Source organism: Phalacrocorax aristotelis, chromosome 1 (genome assembly GCF_949628215.1).
Source record: "Phalacrocorax aristotelis chromosome 1, bGulAri2.1, whole genome shotgun sequence".
Taxonomy (NCBI): Eukaryota; Metazoa; Chordata; class Aves; order Suliformes; family Phalacrocoracidae; genus Phalacrocorax; species Phalacrocorax aristotelis.
In genome coordinates, this window is record NC_134276.1 from 152,413,363 (window position 1) to 152,434,183 (window position 20,821).

At 39.5% G+C, this 20,821-nt stretch overlaps 1 protein-coding gene across 1 annotated transcript; it reads right to left on the bottom strand.

Moving 5' to 3' along the window:
* Positions 1–319: 319 nt before the first annotated feature.
* Positions 320–20,565, bottom strand: AMN1 (antagonist of mitotic exit network 1 homolog). The gene is given in 8 exon segments (XM_075116557.1): positions 320–3,503; positions 4,151–4,262; positions 6,870–6,926; positions 9,823–10,040; positions 12,234–12,378; positions 16,035–16,167; positions 20,374–20,504; positions 20,506–20,565. Coding segments are annotated over 8 exon segments (915 nt in total). The 5' UTR covers positions 20,551–20,565; the 3' UTR covers positions 320–3,429.
* Positions 20,566–20,821: the final 256 nt, after the last annotated feature.

A 20,821-nucleotide genomic window follows, 5' to 3' on the forward strand; every position in this document is an offset into this window, starting at 1 on the left:
ATTGATCCACAGGTCAGAGGCTGTAACTGCAGCAATCTGAAGAAGAAACCAGTGTTTTCAGAGCAGTCTTGAATGAACTGTCACCTTTAGCAGTCAACTATTGAACAAGCAGTGATGGGGAACTAATAACTGCAGAACGGAACACAAGGCACCTACAATTATCCAAATCCCAGGTGATGTGATGGAAGCTTATAAAGATGAAAATGTATGTGGTACTCACTCAGAAAACTGTGGTGTTGGTGAAGCAGGAGGTTTAGGAGCACATTCAGATGTATGTGGTCATAAAATATAACAAGTTTTCAGAACTATCCAAACAGTATACTACTTACAAACTTTAATCTTCAGAACAACATGTGAATACCCTGCAGTGCTCACCCAACAATTTACAACAATAACAATATCAATATCCCAACAATATAGAATATGAAGTAATAAGTGCATACAGGATGTTCTCCCACTTCATCCAATGCTTGTAAACATTAGTTGAAAATAACAGTGATTTAACCTGAATCAAATATTCCAGTAGAGTTATGCTAGTAATAAACACATTGGAGAGCAGACTCAAGCTCTGTCAGTGAAGGATTTAACGTGCCTTACATTAAACTTTCAAACATAAATATACAATGTTAATTCATTGCAGTGTTGTACACATTTTTAACCACAAGTTGAGGATATACCACTAAGTTACATGTTTAGAAGAAGCTATGGGAGAAGATGGTAAATCTACACACATGTTTAAGGACACAGTATAAGCTGCATTTGCCTTCAACATGACAAATCCAAGTTTACATTAGCAAAGGGAAGGAGGACAACCTTGCCCGTGAGGTTAGCAGTACCACTGTCCAACAGATAGAATTTTAAAGCGTCCTTTGCCATTACAGATTGGTGGTCTTCCACCTTTAGCTGCTTTACATTATCTTAATTTATAATTTCCTTTCTGGATACAGCACTTGAAATGAGAGTCTAGTGACCACGATTGCACTACGGTATAGTTACACGTCTTAAAGTAACAGACTGAGGGACCTGGGCTTGTTCAGCTTGGAGGAGAAAAGGCTTCAGGGGACTTACAAGCAGCCTGCCCATACCTATGAGGGTGCTGGGATGACAGCCAGGCTCTCCCAGAAAGGGTATAAGCTGAAACAAAATAGGGCCAAACAGGATAGAAGGAAAAACTTTTTCCCACCATGAATACAGTCAAGCAGTAGAACAAGCTGCCTCAAAGGTTGTGAAGGCTCTTTAGTTTTTACAAGACATGGCTGGATAAAGTTCTGACTAAGCTGGTCCTGCTTTGGGCAGGAAGTTAGATAAGAAACCTCCTGAGGCCCCTTCCCACTGGAGTTAGCTTATAATTCTTACCCTTTTTGTGGCACCCTTCCTGAAACCAGGGCTGGGAGCCTGATCCGTATGCTTTACTTATTTGGCACGATTACTGAGCGTGTCATTGCTGCTGCCTAACCAGCTAGGTGCATTAATACAAAAAGTAGCGCAAAACACATTTATTGCTAACTCACATCCAAGAGTTCAAGGGAATGATGGGCCCTGATTGATACCAGGGATTCCACAGGGCAAAACAATAAACTACTCTTTAGCCAAAAAAGGGAATAAAACATAGTAGATTAGGTTTTTAGGCCTCTATCTGGTCCAAGGATTGCTGCAATTACAGCCTTCAGATGCTAGTTGCTAATGTAGCAGAACTAACTTGTTTGCAGGAATGGCTTGTACTGGCACAGCTATACCTGTAGGTGTCATAGGAATACATCCATCACTGCGAGCCACCGTACCATGTGCAACAACAGCTAGGGATTTAGGCACCAGAGTTTGAAAATTATGCCTTCAGTTACACTTGAACAAGTTTCTAAACGGATTTGCTCTTCCATAAATGAATCAACAGAAGAACAGAGACTATTGTCAAACATCGTAATATCCTTTAATATGACTGGATGCAACAGATATATTATTATTATCTTCCATGCAATTTGGCCTGAACTTTAAGTAGACTAGTAGAAGACTGGTTTACTTCTGCAACACTTAAAAATGAGTGTGGCTATGACAAGTGTTAAATTATAAAGTAAAGTTATAGTTTATGGTTGCCTAAACTCATGGGTTTCTAAGTGTCATCAGACCCATGTAAGACCACTCTGCTACTAAACCCTAAACTAAACCCTGCTACTAAACCCTAAACTAAACCCTGCTACTGCCAGATGCAGAGTATCAATGCAGTGTGCTACCTACCTTGTATAATGCTAAAACTGCTAGCATTTTAAAACATTTACTGTGGAAATCATAGAAGTCTCACTAAAAGTTATGCTGTTTCAAGAAAGCCAAGGAACATGGAATTATAATTGTGATACGACCACTGCTCCATCATGTAATAAACTCACTTTACACTTCTGATTTTTTTCTTTAATATGACTACAATAGAATAATATGTAAATGGTTGCTGTTTTCAGCTTCTGGAGGCCACTGGAGATACAATAAACCACATACAGCAGAACACACACTCTGCTGAACTCTACCATTCTGAGATTCTTGTTCTCAGACACTAAATTTGGTCCTATTTCACCCACAGCTATGCTTATGAAGAGCAAAGTTTTGTTCCCTAAAAGGATTTTCATGCAGGAATATAGGCAAAAGCCAGAGCAAGTAAGTATTTGCCCATATACAAGATTAGTTTGTTGGTCATAGATACTACACTGAAATTTGTTAAGTCACCACAACAACTTCAAAGCAAGTTTATGTTTACATGTTCACAGACTGCACTTCTGGATGTGTACAAATCCAGCAAGTATTTGATGCTACATAAAAAGAGAAACCTGCAGCACCAGTAACACCAAAAGAAAGGTACCTACAGTTTTTCTTCCAGACCTAGTAAAAGCACATGGTGAAAGGAGACTCTTACTGCTTAAAATACATTTGCATTGCTGTTACCGCCATCTCCATTCACCAGTTTTCTGTTGACTTTTGCCAGATTAAAGTCCCACCTTTACAGACACTTCCGTGTAAGTGTTAATACTACGTTTAGGCTTGGTGCTTCTAGTTGCAAGGGCTTTCTCAGACTACAATCTCAGAACAGAGACTTACTTAAATTGGCTTTGTATATGCAGCTAAGATGCTAAAAGATGGTAAGTAGTAGCCAGATCCGATACTTCAAGGAGTCTGAGCGATGACAGTGTAATATTAATTATAGTTTAACTTTCCTCTTAATGAAGTATGATCAGCGATGCAAAGACAGACAGGGCTCTCAGTAGAGACAATGGGGAAGGCCAGACTCACAGGCAAGGACTGGAATGGTGACGGAGACCTCTGGTGGGAACAAGGAGGGAAGCAATCTGGTGGCACAAAAGTCACCAGCTATTTCTCCAAGGTGCTTGTTTTCTGAAAGAGCTCTCCCATCTGTAAACTTTACACTCATATGTACACGATAAATAATCAGTAAACAGTCCACGTGACTTGCTTGATTTTGTTTGATATGACTAGCTGCTCTAAAACATCTCGGGAACGATCTGCAAAAGAACCAAGGAATTTCTTGTTATTCATTCAGAATATATAAAGGTGGTGTTTAGAAATTGGGTCAACAGCAAAATAATTCAATTATATGTCTGCATTTATGCTTATCTTGCTATTACAGTATCACACTTCAGATATACCTGTAGTAGTTCAAAACCACTTGGTTTTTTCTCCAATCATGTAACTAAAGCATCACCAATGAACCAAACTTAAAAAATACAAGATAGATCATAACCTCCCTTAAGTTTGGGTGTTTTTCAGGCTGAGCAGTCCTACTCCATTCCACTGTTTCTCGAATGGATGCTATTCCATACTTTTGGAATAGAGTAGTGTTTTAATATGCTAATGTAGTTTTCTGAAGTCTTATCATCAACTTCAGGTCTTCATCAGCATGTTGAGGGGGGCGAAAAAAGGGAAAGAAAAACCCCTAAACTCAAAACAACAAAAACATCCCTCCCTGCAGGTTGCATGTTTCAAAGCAAAACTCTCTCCTTGCTTTGAAATCTCAATGTATGATTATCATTTTATCTATTAAGTTATTATTTGTTTGGGATTATTTAAAGTGTAGTGTGCTTTTCCAGAGAGCAAAAAGATACCATCAGGAACTAATTACTCTTCTTACTCCCTGCACAATTTGACCTACCTGTCACCAGTGGGCATCCATGGAACAGAAAAATGTGTATCTTCGGACAACAAGTAAGGACTGCTTCCACGGCAACATCCGTCAGATTCACACAGCGTTCCATGTGGATCTCCTGTTATGAACAGAGTAGTAACAAAAGCCTGTCAGAGCACCCATAGTTTTGGAGGCAGGGTTTCTTTCCTTTGCCCAACCATTCTCGAGATCCCTACCCAGAAGAAATTATGACCTACTCCTCCTCTGTGCATTGACCCCAGATGTGGTCCTGTACAGACCAGGAAAATACCCTCAGGAAAAAATACAACTGCTTTTCTATGAAGAGCCGAAACTAAAAATATGAACCTGAGTTTTTCTAGAACACCTATCATTCAAGACAACTGAAAAAAAAACTCTTCAGTGAGATTCTACAGTGTTTGAGTCCCATCAGTATTCCTATAACCCACATTCTCCTAGCAATTTGTTGTCCAGGAGAACAGAACCCGAACAGAATTCTGGGGTTCCCCAAAGCAGGCAGGATTCATGAGTCTTTGCTGAAGTTCCTAATATCTATCTTTCTATATGTCTATATGGCTCCTAAAAGGAGTCTAAGAACTTCCAAGACTAGACTAAAAACTTTCTGCACAGTTGTATAACTAGTACCTATTAAATGTGCTAGAGAAAGAATAAATTCAGAATATATTAACAGATTATTACCAACTTTTTTTCCCCTCTGAACTGCCTTATATATCAATAAATATAACATACAAGAAGAAATGCAGAAAAGAGACTATCAAATCTAATGAAAATAGGATTTGGGAAAATATACTTTGGGGACCCTAGGGTAAAAACAAAAACCCATGTTTTATTGTGAAAGAGTGTCTTTCCAAATGATAAACTCCAAGGATCTTTAAAGAGCAGAGAAATGAAAGGGACCTTTTGTAATAAATGCAACTTTGTACAGAATGATGACACAGAAAACAAGAACTATATTCACAGAAGCAAGATATACCAAAGCTGTTATTTGTACAGTTTTTAGTTAATTTTGACAAGTGAAATGTGGAATCTGAATGCCTCTGAATGAAGCAAAAAGATCTAGAAATCTGATGGCTGGTTACAGTTTAAGAATTTTAAGACACTACTTTTTTCACTGTGTACCTGACACTAGATCGCTGCCTATAAATTTGCACTTTGATGACATAAAACAGAGGTATGAGGATAGTGACAAAGACAAGGAAGAGTTACACAGAAGAAGATATTGTAGCAAATAATTCCATATTCTCTAACTAAATTTCTTTTTTGTAAACCAAGACACCTAAACCATTCTAGCTTTTTATAGTGATAGAACACAAGTTGTTTTTAAAATTGTTGTTCCACAGAAAAACATTAAATTTTGCCTTACTAAAACTGCACAGACTGCCCCCCCGAACAAATCCCACCCACCCAAAAAATAATACACATGGCTTTTAAGAAAGTGGAAATAAGTATTGAGCACAGGAAAATGAAGAAGCAAAATCCATACTACTATTCAGTCTGGCATGACTGAAATTTCCCATTAGTTCCTCGAAATCAAAGCTCACTACCTCAACATTACTGTCTTGAACACTTACAGATGAAGCAGGTCTGATGTAAGCTACCTAATGTGTTCTTCCTGATCTAGTACAGCTTCCACCAGTATCCATGTGAAGAATCATCCACAAAAGAAAGCCTGTGCACTTTCAGAGAAATAGTAACTACAGCAATGTGACCAGGAAACAGAAAAGGCCACATTTTGTAAGCTGGAAATTTTTATTAAAAATTAAATGGAACTGCGTTTCTATGGTTCAAAGAAAAAGCGCTTACACACAAGAATATAGTTCTCTGTAAACTGTGGACAGTTATAATAGAGAAGAGGGAAGGTAATACTGACAGACTAATTATACCAACACTGCTGGAAAATAGGTCAAAACCCTCTAAACCCAAAACCAAATCTAACTATTTGCCCTCCAAATAAAACAATAACAGTTCTTTTTTTTTCCAGGTTATTAATACTGTCAGTTGACTCAGATTTAGTATTTTGTTTAGGGATTTTTTATTTTATTAAACACTATAAACTAGCAGAAGTATAACTTGTTTCCCATCTTAGTTTCTAGATGAGTAGCTTGGGTTCAGAACCAGCCTTTACAAAAGCAAAAACACACAGAGAGATAAGAAATGTACTATCTAGAAAAGCAGATGATCATTTATGGTAGAAGGTATGAGATGCCTCTTCTCCGTCATTTATTACTGTCTCAGTGCCCAGAGAATCTTTATGCAAAGAGAACTTCATTTTCACTGTTGCTTTCATGAGTTAGAGATTTACCTATGCAGAGGTGCTAACTGATTTCTTAAATCCATGAGATTATCTGCATCACAAATTCTGCTTCAGTGTTCAAGAAATAACTCCAAAGAAACCAAGGAAAAAAATTATGCATTCATTCGCATTTATTATACAGCTCTCTAAACTAACATGAGTTAACATATGCATACTACATTCAACAGAAGAAAACTAATTTTGAAAAGACTGAGGTTCTCAAAAAGCTGGTCTGGGGTACTGCAACAGAGAGAGAATATAGTCAATCTATAAGCAAAATCAGGGCAAGTGTGCATACAAGCAAAGGCAAAAGTCAGTCAATAAAAACCATCCCTCAGAAGTAGTACTGATAATAATTAAAAATGCAGGTATTTGCTTTTGTTCATTTCTTTGTTGTTAGGTCAAGCAAGTTACCTTTAAATTCTTTGAACATGTTCCACTCACTAGTGCTGTAACGCCATCATCTGTTACCTAGAGAAAAACCCCACATTGTTATTGATGCAATGGGTTAAAGCTCGATCTTTTCAAACACAGCTATTTGGGGGCAGGGGGATGTTAATTTATTCACCCCCTGCAGTCATTGAATACATTTAACATTACAATATTTTCTTCCCAATTAAGCTTGCAAAGAAAACAATCCCAGTATGGTTTTTTTAAGTCTATTAAACACTTGCATTTCGCTGCCACGTGATCCAGCCTGGCTTTCGACCGGGTTATTTCCAACTGTGTAACTGCTATTTCTGCAGCTTCCTTGTCTGATTTAACAGCAGGTACACTATTACAGTCAGAGCATGGCACTTCCAATTTATAAGGTTTATACCACTTCTGCTCTACCTAAACCAGTTTTTCTCCTGTTTTCAAGACCGCTGGAGATGTTCCTGAAGGAAGTTTCTTGGGCTGGGGGAGAGGGGAAAAAAAGAAGTAATCACAGCAGTCTAATCTGCTGTCTCACTCTTTCTTTTCTTGAAGCGAACCATCTACGTAAGACAAAAATCCCTCAACCAAGCAGTCTTACAGCAGTCGTCATACACTTGCACTAAAAGTGATTGGCTACAGACAGCCACGAAGCAATGATTACCTGCAAGAGAGAGGAGAGAGACAAAAGATATTCCTTTCCTTAGAAAGGCCAGAAAGGCCGATTCATTCATTTGCTTCCAGGAACCAAATTCATTAAACTTCTTCCCCACTTCAAAAGCTGGTTGGATATTAGATCTGTCACACAGGTTTTTTCATACAGCTTATATTAGATGTCAGGAATAGTAGTCATCAAATATACACAGTAAGGCTGAACCAAATTGGACAGCTAGAATCCAGAGACCACAAGCTTGGTTTCCATTTAAAGATCTGATTGTTCCCGCTGCACAAATTGTCTTACTGCCTTTTAGCTCTCTATTGCAAGTCTACTGTACAAAACTCCAATAGAAAGGGTCAGATCGTTGTCCGAAAAGTGAATTTGTCACCTGGTGTGCAATGAGTCAATAATTGCACACTCAGGAGAGACATTCTTGTTGATTTCAGGGTTGTACAAGCCTGGGTGCTTGGTGATTTTCCACAAATCAAGCACCCTGAACCTGGCTCCTTCATTGTATTTATACAATAAATTCATACATATCCCACCTATCTAATACATTTTCAGTCTAATCTACATAGGTTGTGTAATGGCATTAAATCACTCCTCTTGGCTCCACTTCACATCCTTCTGCACATGTCTTCCTCTCTTTGAGGGTCCTCAGTGGTCTCTGTCATCTTCACAGATGAAGCACCCTAACCCTTTTTATCCATATAAGGTCATGTGTCACCTAAGGACAACTCAAGGCTCTATTCTCTTGCCAACTCTCCTTTATTTTCTTCCAAAAGGAACTTTTGTCCTTGATTAAATGGATAATGCTGATGGCCAAGATATCCTGCCTTTAAGCTTAGGTTAAATATTAAAACATTAAATGCTACATAAGCAACGCTTGATCAAAAAGGAGTTTAGATTCACGCTAATTAAACATAGACAATACCTCTTCTTTCCAAGGGGGGTTGTTCCCTTACAAGATCAGTGTGAATGGGAAATGGACAGGAATGTCCCAGCACTGAGGCACATAAAGGTCTCTAAGTGTGGCAGGTATTGTCAAGAAGGGCAGGTACTGTAAGTACATAGCTTAGCAGGTCACCAGGATGACAGCACATTTAGCTCCTGAAGACACCCAGACCAGGAGACAAAGGACAGTGAATGAATTCTAATAACTCCCATAGGTGAGGCAGAATGGAGAGAGTAATAATCACTGTCAGTTCCTCAAGGGGGTAAAACAGCACAGCCAGAACCAGTGCATGGTCACCAACCTAAGACCAACCCCAGTACAGTGATGATGATTTCATAGTCTGTGTCCCTTATCCTCCACGCCATCGAAACAAACCTGATCCAGACTGCTGGTTGGTGCCTGAACACTGTAGAAACCATCTGAATGCTACTGTCTTTGAGTATATGGTTATGACAGCATGAGAGCATGCAACCAGTTTTGTATTACAACAAAGCCCCCTCACTTCCCTGTATGAGCTCACAGTAATCACCGCTGTACTGTTACTCCAGCATTGCAGTATTGTTTCCTACTCTACTGAATGTCTATGTGCATTGCCTATAATGGCGCATCTGCCTCCCCTCTTCAAGGGACACACTCTTATATTGGGGATAAACCACATGCAGTCAGTACAAAGCCACAAATACTTCAGCTTCTTGGTACAGACCAGTTGCCACCAAACTCTGTAGACATCTGTAGCAAAGGCTTACATAGCCCAGTACCAGCAGTTAAGTACATTAGCAATCCAGCTCAGTTCTACATGAGAAGCATCTGGACAGATAAAACTGCTAACCTGCAATGTTCCTGCTTTAGCCAATACATTTTGCAGAGAAATACACTTTCCCCCAGTTACCTTGCTTCACCCTTCTGGGACAAGATGTTCCCTTTAATCACTGATGACTTCAAATTTGTGGCCTTCCCTTATCTTCACACCCTTCTTTGTGGCAGGATGTTTCCACTGTCAGTCCTTGAAGTTCTACTGATCTGTATTCTTTTAGGAGGTTCTGGTTAGTGAAGCATGCATTGCTAATACCCTCTTATCTGGCCTAAGCATTATTTGCTATCTTGAATATTCTGAATTCATCGAGCATTAGTTTCCACTCCTAATAGTGATCCTTTCTTAACTACTAATAACTCCTGTACTCTTCCATTTCATCCAAGAAGAATATATACACATTTGAGGCAACAAACTGTGGTTCTAGATCTTGTCAAGAGTAGAGCTAAAAAGATCCCTTTTCAATTTTATCATGACAGTTTTAAAAAATAAATGAACAGAAGTCAATTAGCCAATAGCCACCAGTTACCTGAGTAGATGAAAAGTCCACACTGTGAAGAAATTTGCAGTTTTCTCCTAATGCCTGCAGAGATGCATCCATGATGCCTGAACAGCTGCCCAAGTTCACTATTTGTAAGAACTGGCAGTTGAGCGCGAGGGCAAGAACTCCACTGTCAGTTATATCGCAGCACCTTTTAAAAGATGCTTCACGCAAGTAAGGACAGGATAAGGCCAGTGCTATGACACCTGTCAAAAAACCAGAAGAATTTAAAGAATTATTCTTCTTTTAACATAATCACCATGCTGAATCCAATATGCTGTCCCCTGGTCATTGACTGTACAACTTCCATCTCATGCTATGCCAGCAAGACTCTGTACGAGGAAATAATTTTGTGGTTGGTTTCTTTTAATTCCAGGATGAGAAAAAAGGAAGATGACAATGAACAATGCTAGAGTTGATAAAAATGTATAAATGCTGAATTCCCTTCTATACTGCAGAGGGATGTCTGAGGGATATTAGATACGCCTCAGTGAGTGCATAAAAAAAGCCAATGGTTTGAAAGCAGACTGATGATACTGTTAGGTCCCACTGATGGTGCAATGAACATCAGGCAAACAGCAAGGTCAGAGGTCATGTCTGAGGACAGTTCAAGAAATCAAAACAATAGCTCAGAAGCAGGACAGGAACCAGTTACACCTGCGACACTGCTCAGGCCAGGACTGAAGGTCCATGGGCAGCTGGTGTAGGTGGGCACAGCAGGTGAGACCAGTCATGGCCATTAGGGTCTGTCAGTGCCCTCAGGGCCCTGACAGTTAGTAATAACCCAAATATTTGCCCAGAAGTGTCAGGAGGTAGCCAATAAAATAGAAGTACATGCACTACAGATGCAATGTGAAAGGAATTTATTTCAAGGATGATGGAAGCATGATGATTACAGTGGTACAGAAAATTACATCACTTCTGGATAGATAGAAATAAAGAGTCAAATGTCATTAAGATATGTCACTATGTAAGAACTTCAAAGAAACATGGATAAAATAGTACTTGCTTGGGTCAGAACCACTTTGCAAAGAATGACAGAAGAGAGAATAGTGGGAGTTGAATTTGACAGAGAAGTACTATGAGTATTTATTAAAGGACACTAAACCTTCCACATGCAACTTACAGATCAAATGTTTCCTAGTAATGACAGGGCTTAAATATTTCTGAATAGGGTAGCCAGCACGCTTCTTAAAACAAACAAAAAACCTAAACAAACCGACCAACCAAACCCCAACCTGTTACTGAATTAGTAAAAGGTAACACTGGTTTAAAACAGGGTGGTCTGGGGTCTTTTTTTCCTGTATGTAATTGAGATAAGTAATAAAGGACTGTTCCAGCTTACTTTAAAGTCTTTGTAATTGATTCTCAGTTTAAAAAGGGCTCAGTTTATAAGTTTATAGGTAGGAAAGTTAGAAAAGTTGGATGGACTAGGAACTTGCCAATAAAGAGCTAGGCTTTCCAGTTTTAATTGCAAAGTAGTCAGGAATCTCTATCCAAATAGATGAAAAGTATACATAAAGAGCTCTAGGCTTAACTGGTACCTTAAGAACCACGCTAGAAATCAGAGGACAGATGAAGGCATAGAGGGAAGACCATTGCAAACTGTATCTTAGTTATACTTATCAAAAAGTGTAACAATGAGGTGACAGTGAAAATAAATAAATTTTAAAGAGTTTAACCAATTACTTAAGTAAAAAGACAAACTCGTCACTATGCAGTGGTAAGAAAATACAAACCAAGACTGATCTAAAGTACTATATATATTAGCTCAATACTAAAGTAATATTTTGCCTCAATTTTCACTAAGGATGAGTTAATGATGGAACAAAGGAGTGAGTGTAATCAAAAGACAGAACAAAACTTGCGTGAAATAAAACTCAGCAAGCTTAATTCTTTTAAGCTAATAGCTCCTGATACAACTTGAAACTGGAGGTTAAAAGTAACACCTGAAATCCTGAAGCCCTAAAGCAAGTCGTGTCTTCTAAGTCGGAGAAGATGCTATAACTTACTTTAGTAACAAACACATTTAATTAAAAAAGGGAAAAAAAGTAATTTAGGAAATCACAAGCTTGAAACTTCAAACCCAGTAGTACTGGTAAGGCTCTGGAACAAGTTTTGAGGAAAGAATAATTAAGATGAAGTGGAAAATATGATCAAATGTAGCAGTTTTACCAGAAACCTAGCATGACAGTAACCTGATAGCTCTCTTTCATAAGATAATCAGTGCTCTAGGTCTATAATTTACACCACTGAAGTGACTCTTAGTTAGTATTGGTGTGGCATTGGGGATATTTTTAAGCAATATTTACCCTAGATATTTTTTTGCAATTACTCCAGTCTAACAAGAAAAATAAAACAGAAACAAGATCCCAGTTATCTGTGCACAGATAACATACCTTCTGAAGTGATGCCCAATCTGTTTTCTTTGCAAGAATTTAAGTTGATTTTTTTCAGTTGCTTGCAGTTATAAAGCTGCAATAATGCATTATCTGAAATATCACAGTCTCGGAGGTCTAGAGCCTCCACAGCAGGGTGCAACACCTGTAACAAAAACCTACCATTTCAGTCAAACTCTGCTATGTCACAAAACATGCATATTTTTAATTAAAATACTTGTTACGTTAGACATCACATAGAAATTTTAAAAATTATTCGCTAGAGAATGGGGTTTCCAGTCCTAGAAACTAAAAACTAAAGAAAATATAGTATATTTGCCGCAACAGTTCATCTCCTACAGCATGAATGCTCCGTTTCTGTGATCACATCTAGATGAGGAACACATTAACACTACCATTTAAAGAGTGGAAGTATTATTTTGATAGTACAGTTGCTAACATTGGCACTTCTGCCAGAATAGATATTTTTACTAAGGATAATACCCTCAAACTTACTAGCACAACTTTGATGGCAAAAGTCTGAAGTGTAAAAAAAATACTGACTGTTATCATAACTTAAATCCGCTGAACTGATAAGGGTAACATTTGAAAGATATTTTGCTCCAGAGTATTTTTTTCACCTACACATACATAGACTTTTTCTCATAAACAAGCAATCTCTATCATACCATGAAGAGATACCAAAGCCTCATTAAATAGGCTCTTTCACTCCTACAAGACCACAGATTCATTTTTGTGAAATATTCCCCAAGAGGATGTTTATGAAATTTAGACCCAAAGCAACGGAAGGCCTCAGATTTTGGTAACAGCCATATATCTTACCTCTAATTTAATTTTCAGGGACTCACTACTTTTTAATAAATACTGTTTATAGGCCACTCTGGTGCAAATGATCTACGCCTTTGCTGAGCTGTCCTTCAGACCAATAGGCAAGCATTAGATCAGGTTTTCACCTTACCTTATCTTACTCCCTTCAGCTTGTCATTCCCTTCCTTAACTCACAAGGATAAAAGCATATGGTAAATTTCCATACACAAACAGAGATAACAGCATAGCTGACAGGCTTGTTAAAGGCCTATTCCTTTCTCAGGTTCACCATTCTAACAGGTACAATAAAGACAGATATTACAAGGAATATTGTTTTTCTGTTTTGCAAATATACAAGATGCTAAAATCTTCACTAAGTCAAATAAGCCTTTAAAAAAAACAAAAGCAGAAACTTCTAGTAGAATTGCAACCTTTCTGCAAAATGAATGGCAGACCTCAGACAGCTTTGACAGCTTTTTCTCCCCAAATGCAAGAAGCTTCAAATATGACTCTATGCCACAAAACCACCAACATATCCCACAATACGCCTGTGAGTAGTTTTCACAAGATAACATTCAGCTCTTATTTCACTCATATTTCTGAATTCATATCTAAATAACTAAAACAGCCAAACCCAGAGCTACCGTGCTTAAAGCTGAAGTGACCATCAGCATTTATTCAAGATGCTTTCCCTGACCGTTGTCTTTCTTTCTCAATTCCAAATTGCCTAGGACACAACAAAAGTGAGCAAACTGCTGGTTTTGAAGCCACATGAGAAATCTTACGAGAAAAAGAATGATTAGATGCAAGGAAGTCTAAATGAGAAGCAACAATGCTATCAGAATACCACCTATTTACAGTAGCTAGAGTATTAAGCTTCCCTAACCCATGATTCTTCTTCATACACTCAGGTATTACTTAGAGGTTTGCTTTCTATTGTTATTCACAGATTCATAGTCACTGAATGTATAAACTAAAATCTCATCTGTCTCAAAGAAGATGAAATTTTAGACAGAGTAAGGATTGTTTGTATGCAGGAGTTTAAAGTATACATACTCAGCATGGGCACACGCTAAACGGCTTTATAGATCTTTATGGTAAAAGTGAGGTGGAATAAGGAGTTTAGCATGTGTGTCATGGAAGGCTGCTCCAAGCAAAAAGCAGAGTAAGGATAAAAAAATGCATGATAACACAAATCTGGACAAGGACAAGGAAGTAAGAGATGAAATAGAAGTTCATACATAAGTGCAGGGTAACAGAATTTCAACTGGAGGAAACTTAACATTAAGCAAAATGCTTAAACACCACCAAAGAAAAGAAATGCATAAAAAGTAAATGAGAAAGCATAACCTGGAAAATTCCAAGAGAATAGATCTAGCCACAATACTGTGGAGGCTATGAAAGAAAAGGGCAGGACGGAAGCAATAGCAAAGAAAAAAATTTCTTATCCATAGGGAAGGCTAACTGAGATGTTGCAAATGTGTCACACGTAGAGTACTTTGGTTATACGTGATGTGAGCAAGGAATATTAAGAACTAAACAACATAGGCCATTTTTGCTCTGCTGAGCAACGAGAATATCTGCAAGATGAAAGAACAGGAAAACAGAAGAGTGAAATTGTATGGAGAAACAGTATGCATTCAGAATCCAAGAAGTAGGTAGCTTTTTTTTAAAAAATGCAACTGAGATAAACCTGGAAACTTTCAAAGAAAGCTAAGGCATAACATGCCCAAGAAAAGTGATGACAGCTAAGGATAGGAGAGCAGGAAACTGCAGGAAGAGAGAAAGGAAAAACAGCTGAGAAAAAGTACCAGAATAAAACATCCCATTGTCAGATGGAAAACAGGCTCCAAGAGAAGGCACTAATCAATTGCTGAACGAAGACAGAGACAGATGAGATTTTACAAAGAGCTGAGGAAAAGACTGTAACTTAAACTCTCCAGTTTATTTCCAGACTAAAGCTATCCTAATAGGTTTTGTGCATTTATACACATGTAGTCATATGGTTTTAATTATATACATCTCTTAGGATGCTTAGAAAGGATTACTTACTGAAAAGATAGCCTAAACCAAATTTTATCAACTCAAATTTTCCAAAATAAGATAAAGAAATAAGGCTCTGATTTTTACTCAGAGACTTATTAGAATCAAAAAATGATACATACTAAAGCCAAACCTTTTTGTTCATATGTTTTCCACAGTACTTCTGATTCTGCCTCTACTCTTGGCTTCGCTATTCTGACTCTGAGAAACTGATACTATTTGCCTCTTCCAAGTTACAGGAAGAGGTTACAGGTCAAAGCAGGAATGAGCAAGGAGTCATTAATTTTCTGTTTCACCAAGGCCAACCTTTAGCTTTCCTCAATTCTCATGCCTCCCTTTGAGGCTAAACAAGATAACAGTAGATAAATAACAAAATAGATGTGCCCCTGAGTTTACAGCTAAAGAAAAGTCTTAACTGGTTTAATTTTGAAACACTGACACACATCAGTGAGCAAAAGGTACGACAGAATTTGAAATATCAACTTCTAGCCCTAGTATCATCGTATTTCAGAGAATCAAGATTTCAATAAATTATATGGAGAGCATGTGCATAATGTCAATAGAACATAACAGAAACCTAATAAATTCCTGAAATCTTTTAATTACTAAATTATGCACTAGCTTCATAAAACATACTACATTCAGGAACAGGGACTGGTCTAGTTTCTACAGTCTAGATTCCCATACTGCAGGTGGGTAATATATGCCAGCTGATTACACAGAAGTCCATTATCACTGAAGGGAGAACATTACTTACTTGTTACTACAAACACAATCTTATTACCATAATACAGGACTATTAACATTATGAAGTTTAAGAAAAAGACCTGTAAAGACACGGACAGAGTAAGCAGGCCTGAATTTACCTGTTGCCTCATGTAAATAATTTTAGTTTAGTTCATCCCTGTGTATTAACTACCACAGACAGAATAGTTTTGAATGGGTTCTTACCTCACTGATATTTGAATCAGTTATTTGCCCTTGCCTACTCATCAATGTAATCAGTTTATCCTTTATGTTGGGTGGCAATGACTTAATATCTGCAGCATATCTGGAAAGGTTCTTTGTCAAACATTGAAGGCACCTGAAACAAAGGAAAGTTACAGTACAGTCAAAAATAGGTATTACACATTAGAACTAGAACAATCAAACCATAAGAGGTCATCTTCTGCATCCAGCTATGCTGCCTCCAAGCCTTATCAGTTCCAGCTGTTCCATGCTACCACCAATTCAGTTATTGCCCTTTGGGGTCATATGTTCTGTGCAACATATGTGCAAGTGTTCCCCAATCAATTGTAGGCAAAAATTGTAGCCTCATTCACTGCGATCACTGATCCAGCTGGCAAAATGGGTTTGCTGATGGTATATTCACAAGGTCAAAGAAATTTGTTTGCAAACAAATCTCAAAGAGCTTAAGCATTCATTGGAAAAGGAAGGACTGGGCAGAAATAAATATTAATGAGACTACTAACATCACAGAATGCTGGGTGAGGCTTTAAGACAGGATTTGAAATCCTAGAATTTTATCTATGTGAATGAAACAAAAAGGGATCATTTCAGTAAAAATACCTTGTTAAGAGATTCCGGATGGAACAGAGCTCTTTAAGAGAAAACATGAAGGACTTTACTTAAGCAAAATAAAAGAGAGAGATCAGTATTACCAGATATATGTGTAACACTCCCAGGTGGAACACCTGAAATAATGGTTTTCGAGGTCAAATACATGGAAGAGTATTTACCTATGCAATACTGAGTACTACAGAGGGACACTAATGCAATTCTGTTTTTTAAGATTCCTAAGGCATTTTAATGTATCAAAGGATACATAAGATGTTAATGTCCCAACATCTGCAACTTTAAATTACAATCACGGGCTTACTGAAACACCAGAGGCAACTCTGGGAAGAGTTTATGAATAGCTTCTAAGCATCCTGAGCACACTGACCTTCAGAGCCATCACCACTCACTAATATGCTAAAAGACAACTGCTGGTTCTTATGGAAGGAATTGCAACTCTCTGAAGGGAGATTTTATTATCAAAAAACCAAAGTCCCTAGGTAAATGAGAAACATAAACTAGAGCAAAGCTAACCAACATCCAGAGATAACTGAAAAGGTAACACTGTCATCTAATTCAACAATAAGCCTAAGGGTTACCATAAGTAAGAAGCTTAAAGTCCAACCTGACATAAATAGATGGCCATTACCTGATTAGTGTAAGACAAGAAACAATACACAAAAATTACACACATTTGTTAAAAAGCTGTGTAATTATTAGTTTCAAGTATTAGTCTTACTGGTATAATAATTATATTGTTATATTAATACAGAAAATTGCTGCAGCAGTACTAATAAAGTTGAGTAAAAAAAAGATTAGTAACCAAAAGCAGAAATTGTTTATGGTATCAAGTGCAACTGCACACATAAAGAGAAGTTACTAGGTCTGAGATCTAAAGTTAATCATGAGAACATAACCATATAGTGTAAGGCATGTCTTAAACATCATTTTAACAGATTAATCATGCACAAGAAAAAAAGTATGGGTGCTATTCTAGCTTTGTAAAAAGAGAAAATTTACTAGCAAGACAGAACCCTTGAGACGAATTTCTATTAGCAGTCCAGCTACCATTACACACCACTCCAACCAAATGCAAAGTCCAAATAGAGGTTGAAAAGGCTAGTTCCATTCCTCTTTGTCTCCCCAACACCTTCTGCTGCATCTTCCCCATGCTGGCACTGAAATTCACAGTTGCACAGTGAGCTGTTCGGCATCTGATCTGAATGAAAATTTCCCATGACTAAAACTGTGAGGTCACAGAAATATACTGCCAAAACAAGTGGCTGAGGGCAGGGGGCGGCAGCAGCCTAGAGTTAAACCGAATTCCAGTTAACATACAGGCACAACTCTGGAGCTCCTGTAAAAAACTTTTTTGCAACTGAACCTCATCTGGCACCAGAATGCCACCAAAGCACAGCAAATTAAGATCATACCAATTAAAAATTCTAGAGAAGTAAAAATATTAAGGCTTTATAATCTGAAGCGTAGCACAGATTTAAGCAAGGAAAGAAGCAAGATTTCCAATGTGGAAGGACATTAAAAAAGCTCTGAAGTTAGCACAGTGGAATAAGGGCACCTGTAGCAGGTCACTGCAGAAGACACTCTAACAAGGGGACAGCAATTTCAAGCAGAACCCGGGCAGAGTTCAGCCACAGGCCCTGGCTGCAGAGACCCATATATCAGCACCAGCGACCGTTACAGAACCTGAGCACACACCACGATCGCCTTTAACTTGTTCCTCTGGAGGTGTGTACGAACGGAATGTTTTCACCACACCTCAGTGACTGCTGGATGAACTTGGCCGCCTGACTAACAGAGAAGCCCGTACATGGCTCCAACTCAGTACAAGTAGATTAAACCATCCACATTCTTTGTCTTGTCTTGAGATTAAACAGTATATCTACACGTAACATTCCTTCACTTGACTGCAGAATGAAGAACGTTTGCTTACTTCTAAAAAAAAAAAATCTTATCAAAGCTCTAAAGACCACAACGAGCGTGAACCTCACCACAGACAGGATTTGTGCAGCGTGCTGCACAATATGAAGGGGCTTGTCTCACACTATGATAGCTGGGGTCCTCAGCATCAGGAGGGACACAAGACTGCTATCACATTTTCTACCACTACTATTCTTTATGCAATAAACCGGTTAAATAGCCTTGAGAGCCCTTGCCTTTCTTTACTGAGATTCCAGGTGAATCAGCACCTCCTCCGTGCAAAACAGCACCCTACCTTTGGCTAGGGTGAGTCAAATAGACTTTCTAAGCCTTTTGGGGAGCTACGTGTGCACCTACAGTGTGACTGCTCCCTCTTCTACCACGAGGTCATGTGAATGGGCAAGCAGTCCTTTGTCATGCAGGGGCACACACTTCAGTTAAGTGCTAAATACGTATTTATCATGACACCTACATTTTGTCCACTAGGTAAATGAACCTTTCTGGCAATTCATCCTGAAGGAGGGAGATTGTCACCATATACTGTAATACATAAAAACAGTTGTATCTAAACACTTAATACAAAATTAAGATACATTCTTTTCTCTTGAAAATACTACAGCAGCTAATGCAGCCATGCTTGAATAGGGACCTGCAAATCCAGAGCAACTACTTAGTTCAAATTTGCAGAAAGTACTCCAAAACCAATGCAGATACATGGTAATCAATGTGAGCTATTTCAAATCTTCTAGTTACATTTAACTGTCCCTTGCCACAGACTTTTAAACTTAGCTTGAGGAAAAAGCTTATTAAGATTAATCACATTCCTTTCAAAAAGCTGGTGGATATTCTCAGAGTACATTACTGATCTGCAGTTTAAACAACCATTTAAATTATTTTTTCACTGTTATCACACTTTATAGAAAAACAATAAAGCACTTACAGGCTATACTAGGGCAACAATAACCTTATCTTCAGTACTTTAAAATAATAAAAGTCTAAGACTAACTGTATTGTTTGCTAGCTATTTTTTTTCCTGTCAAATATTTCATCCCTATGCTGTCTCTAACTCCCTCCTAAACAAAAAGGAATTTGACGTAATGAAAAATTCAAAGCAAAACACCATTCAGTGGATTCACTGGGGCCAGGTGAAGCCAGGGATCCTCAGCTGTCCCTCCACAACCAGATCTGTCAGGGATCATCCTGTTATCTACCTGCCAAACCCTGTCAACCCTCATCAAACTCTGTCACTCCTGTCAAACCCTGCCACCTGTCCTGTAACTCCTCCCAAGCTGTCACCTCCACCAACCCTGTTGCCAACCCTGCCACCCCATCAAACCCTGTCACCTCTGCCAAACCCTGTCACTTACCCTGCCAACCCATCAAACCCTGTCACCTCTGCTAACCCATCAAACCCTGTCACCTACCCTGCCACCCCATCAAGCCCTGTCACCTCTCCTGTAGCTCCTGCTGAACTCTGCCAAACCCTGTCACCTGCCCTACCAGCACTACCAAATGCTGTCAACTACCCTGCCACCACTACCAAACGCTGTCACCCACTCTGCCATCCCCGCCAAAGGCCTGCCAAACCCTGCCCCCTGCCCGGGCAGACCTCTCCTCCGGGATGCCCCCACGGGAGGGCCCCGCGGGTTGCCTCGGTGACGCTGCGTTTAGTCGAGGCCGCGGCCCCGCTGTGAGGGCAGCGGTCTGACCCGCCCGCCCGGCCCCGTACCCACCGCACCTCCCGGAGGGAGAGGGGGCCGGCGGGCACAGGGGGAGGGTGCGGGGCGGCACTCACAGGTCCAGGAGGAGCTGAACTTCCTCGCCGGCGCCGTCCCAACCGCCGCTGAGGCGGCTCATGGCGGCGGCGGCGGGGAGCGGGGAACGCCGCGCCGCCCCGGCCCGGCCCGGCCCGGCCCAACGGCTCCGGGGGACGGCGCCGAAATGGCGGCGGCTCCCTCCGGGCGGCGGGCATGATGGGAGGTGTAGTCCTGCTCCCGGCCCGCCCTGCGAGCGCTTCAGGGCTTGGTGCGGAAAACGGCAGGAAAGCCCTAGGAAGTGGCCTGAAATATCGTGAAAAATCCCAGACTCCGTACGAAGGCGCTGTCTCGCCCCACTTCTAGCTCTTAATATTTAGGGCAGAGTATCTTCCCAAACCTGGAAGAAGTGCAGGGGAGCTCGGGGAGTTTGGGAACCTTCAGGCAAGGGGCACAGTTGTTTTAACCGCCATCTCCCTTATCACTGCC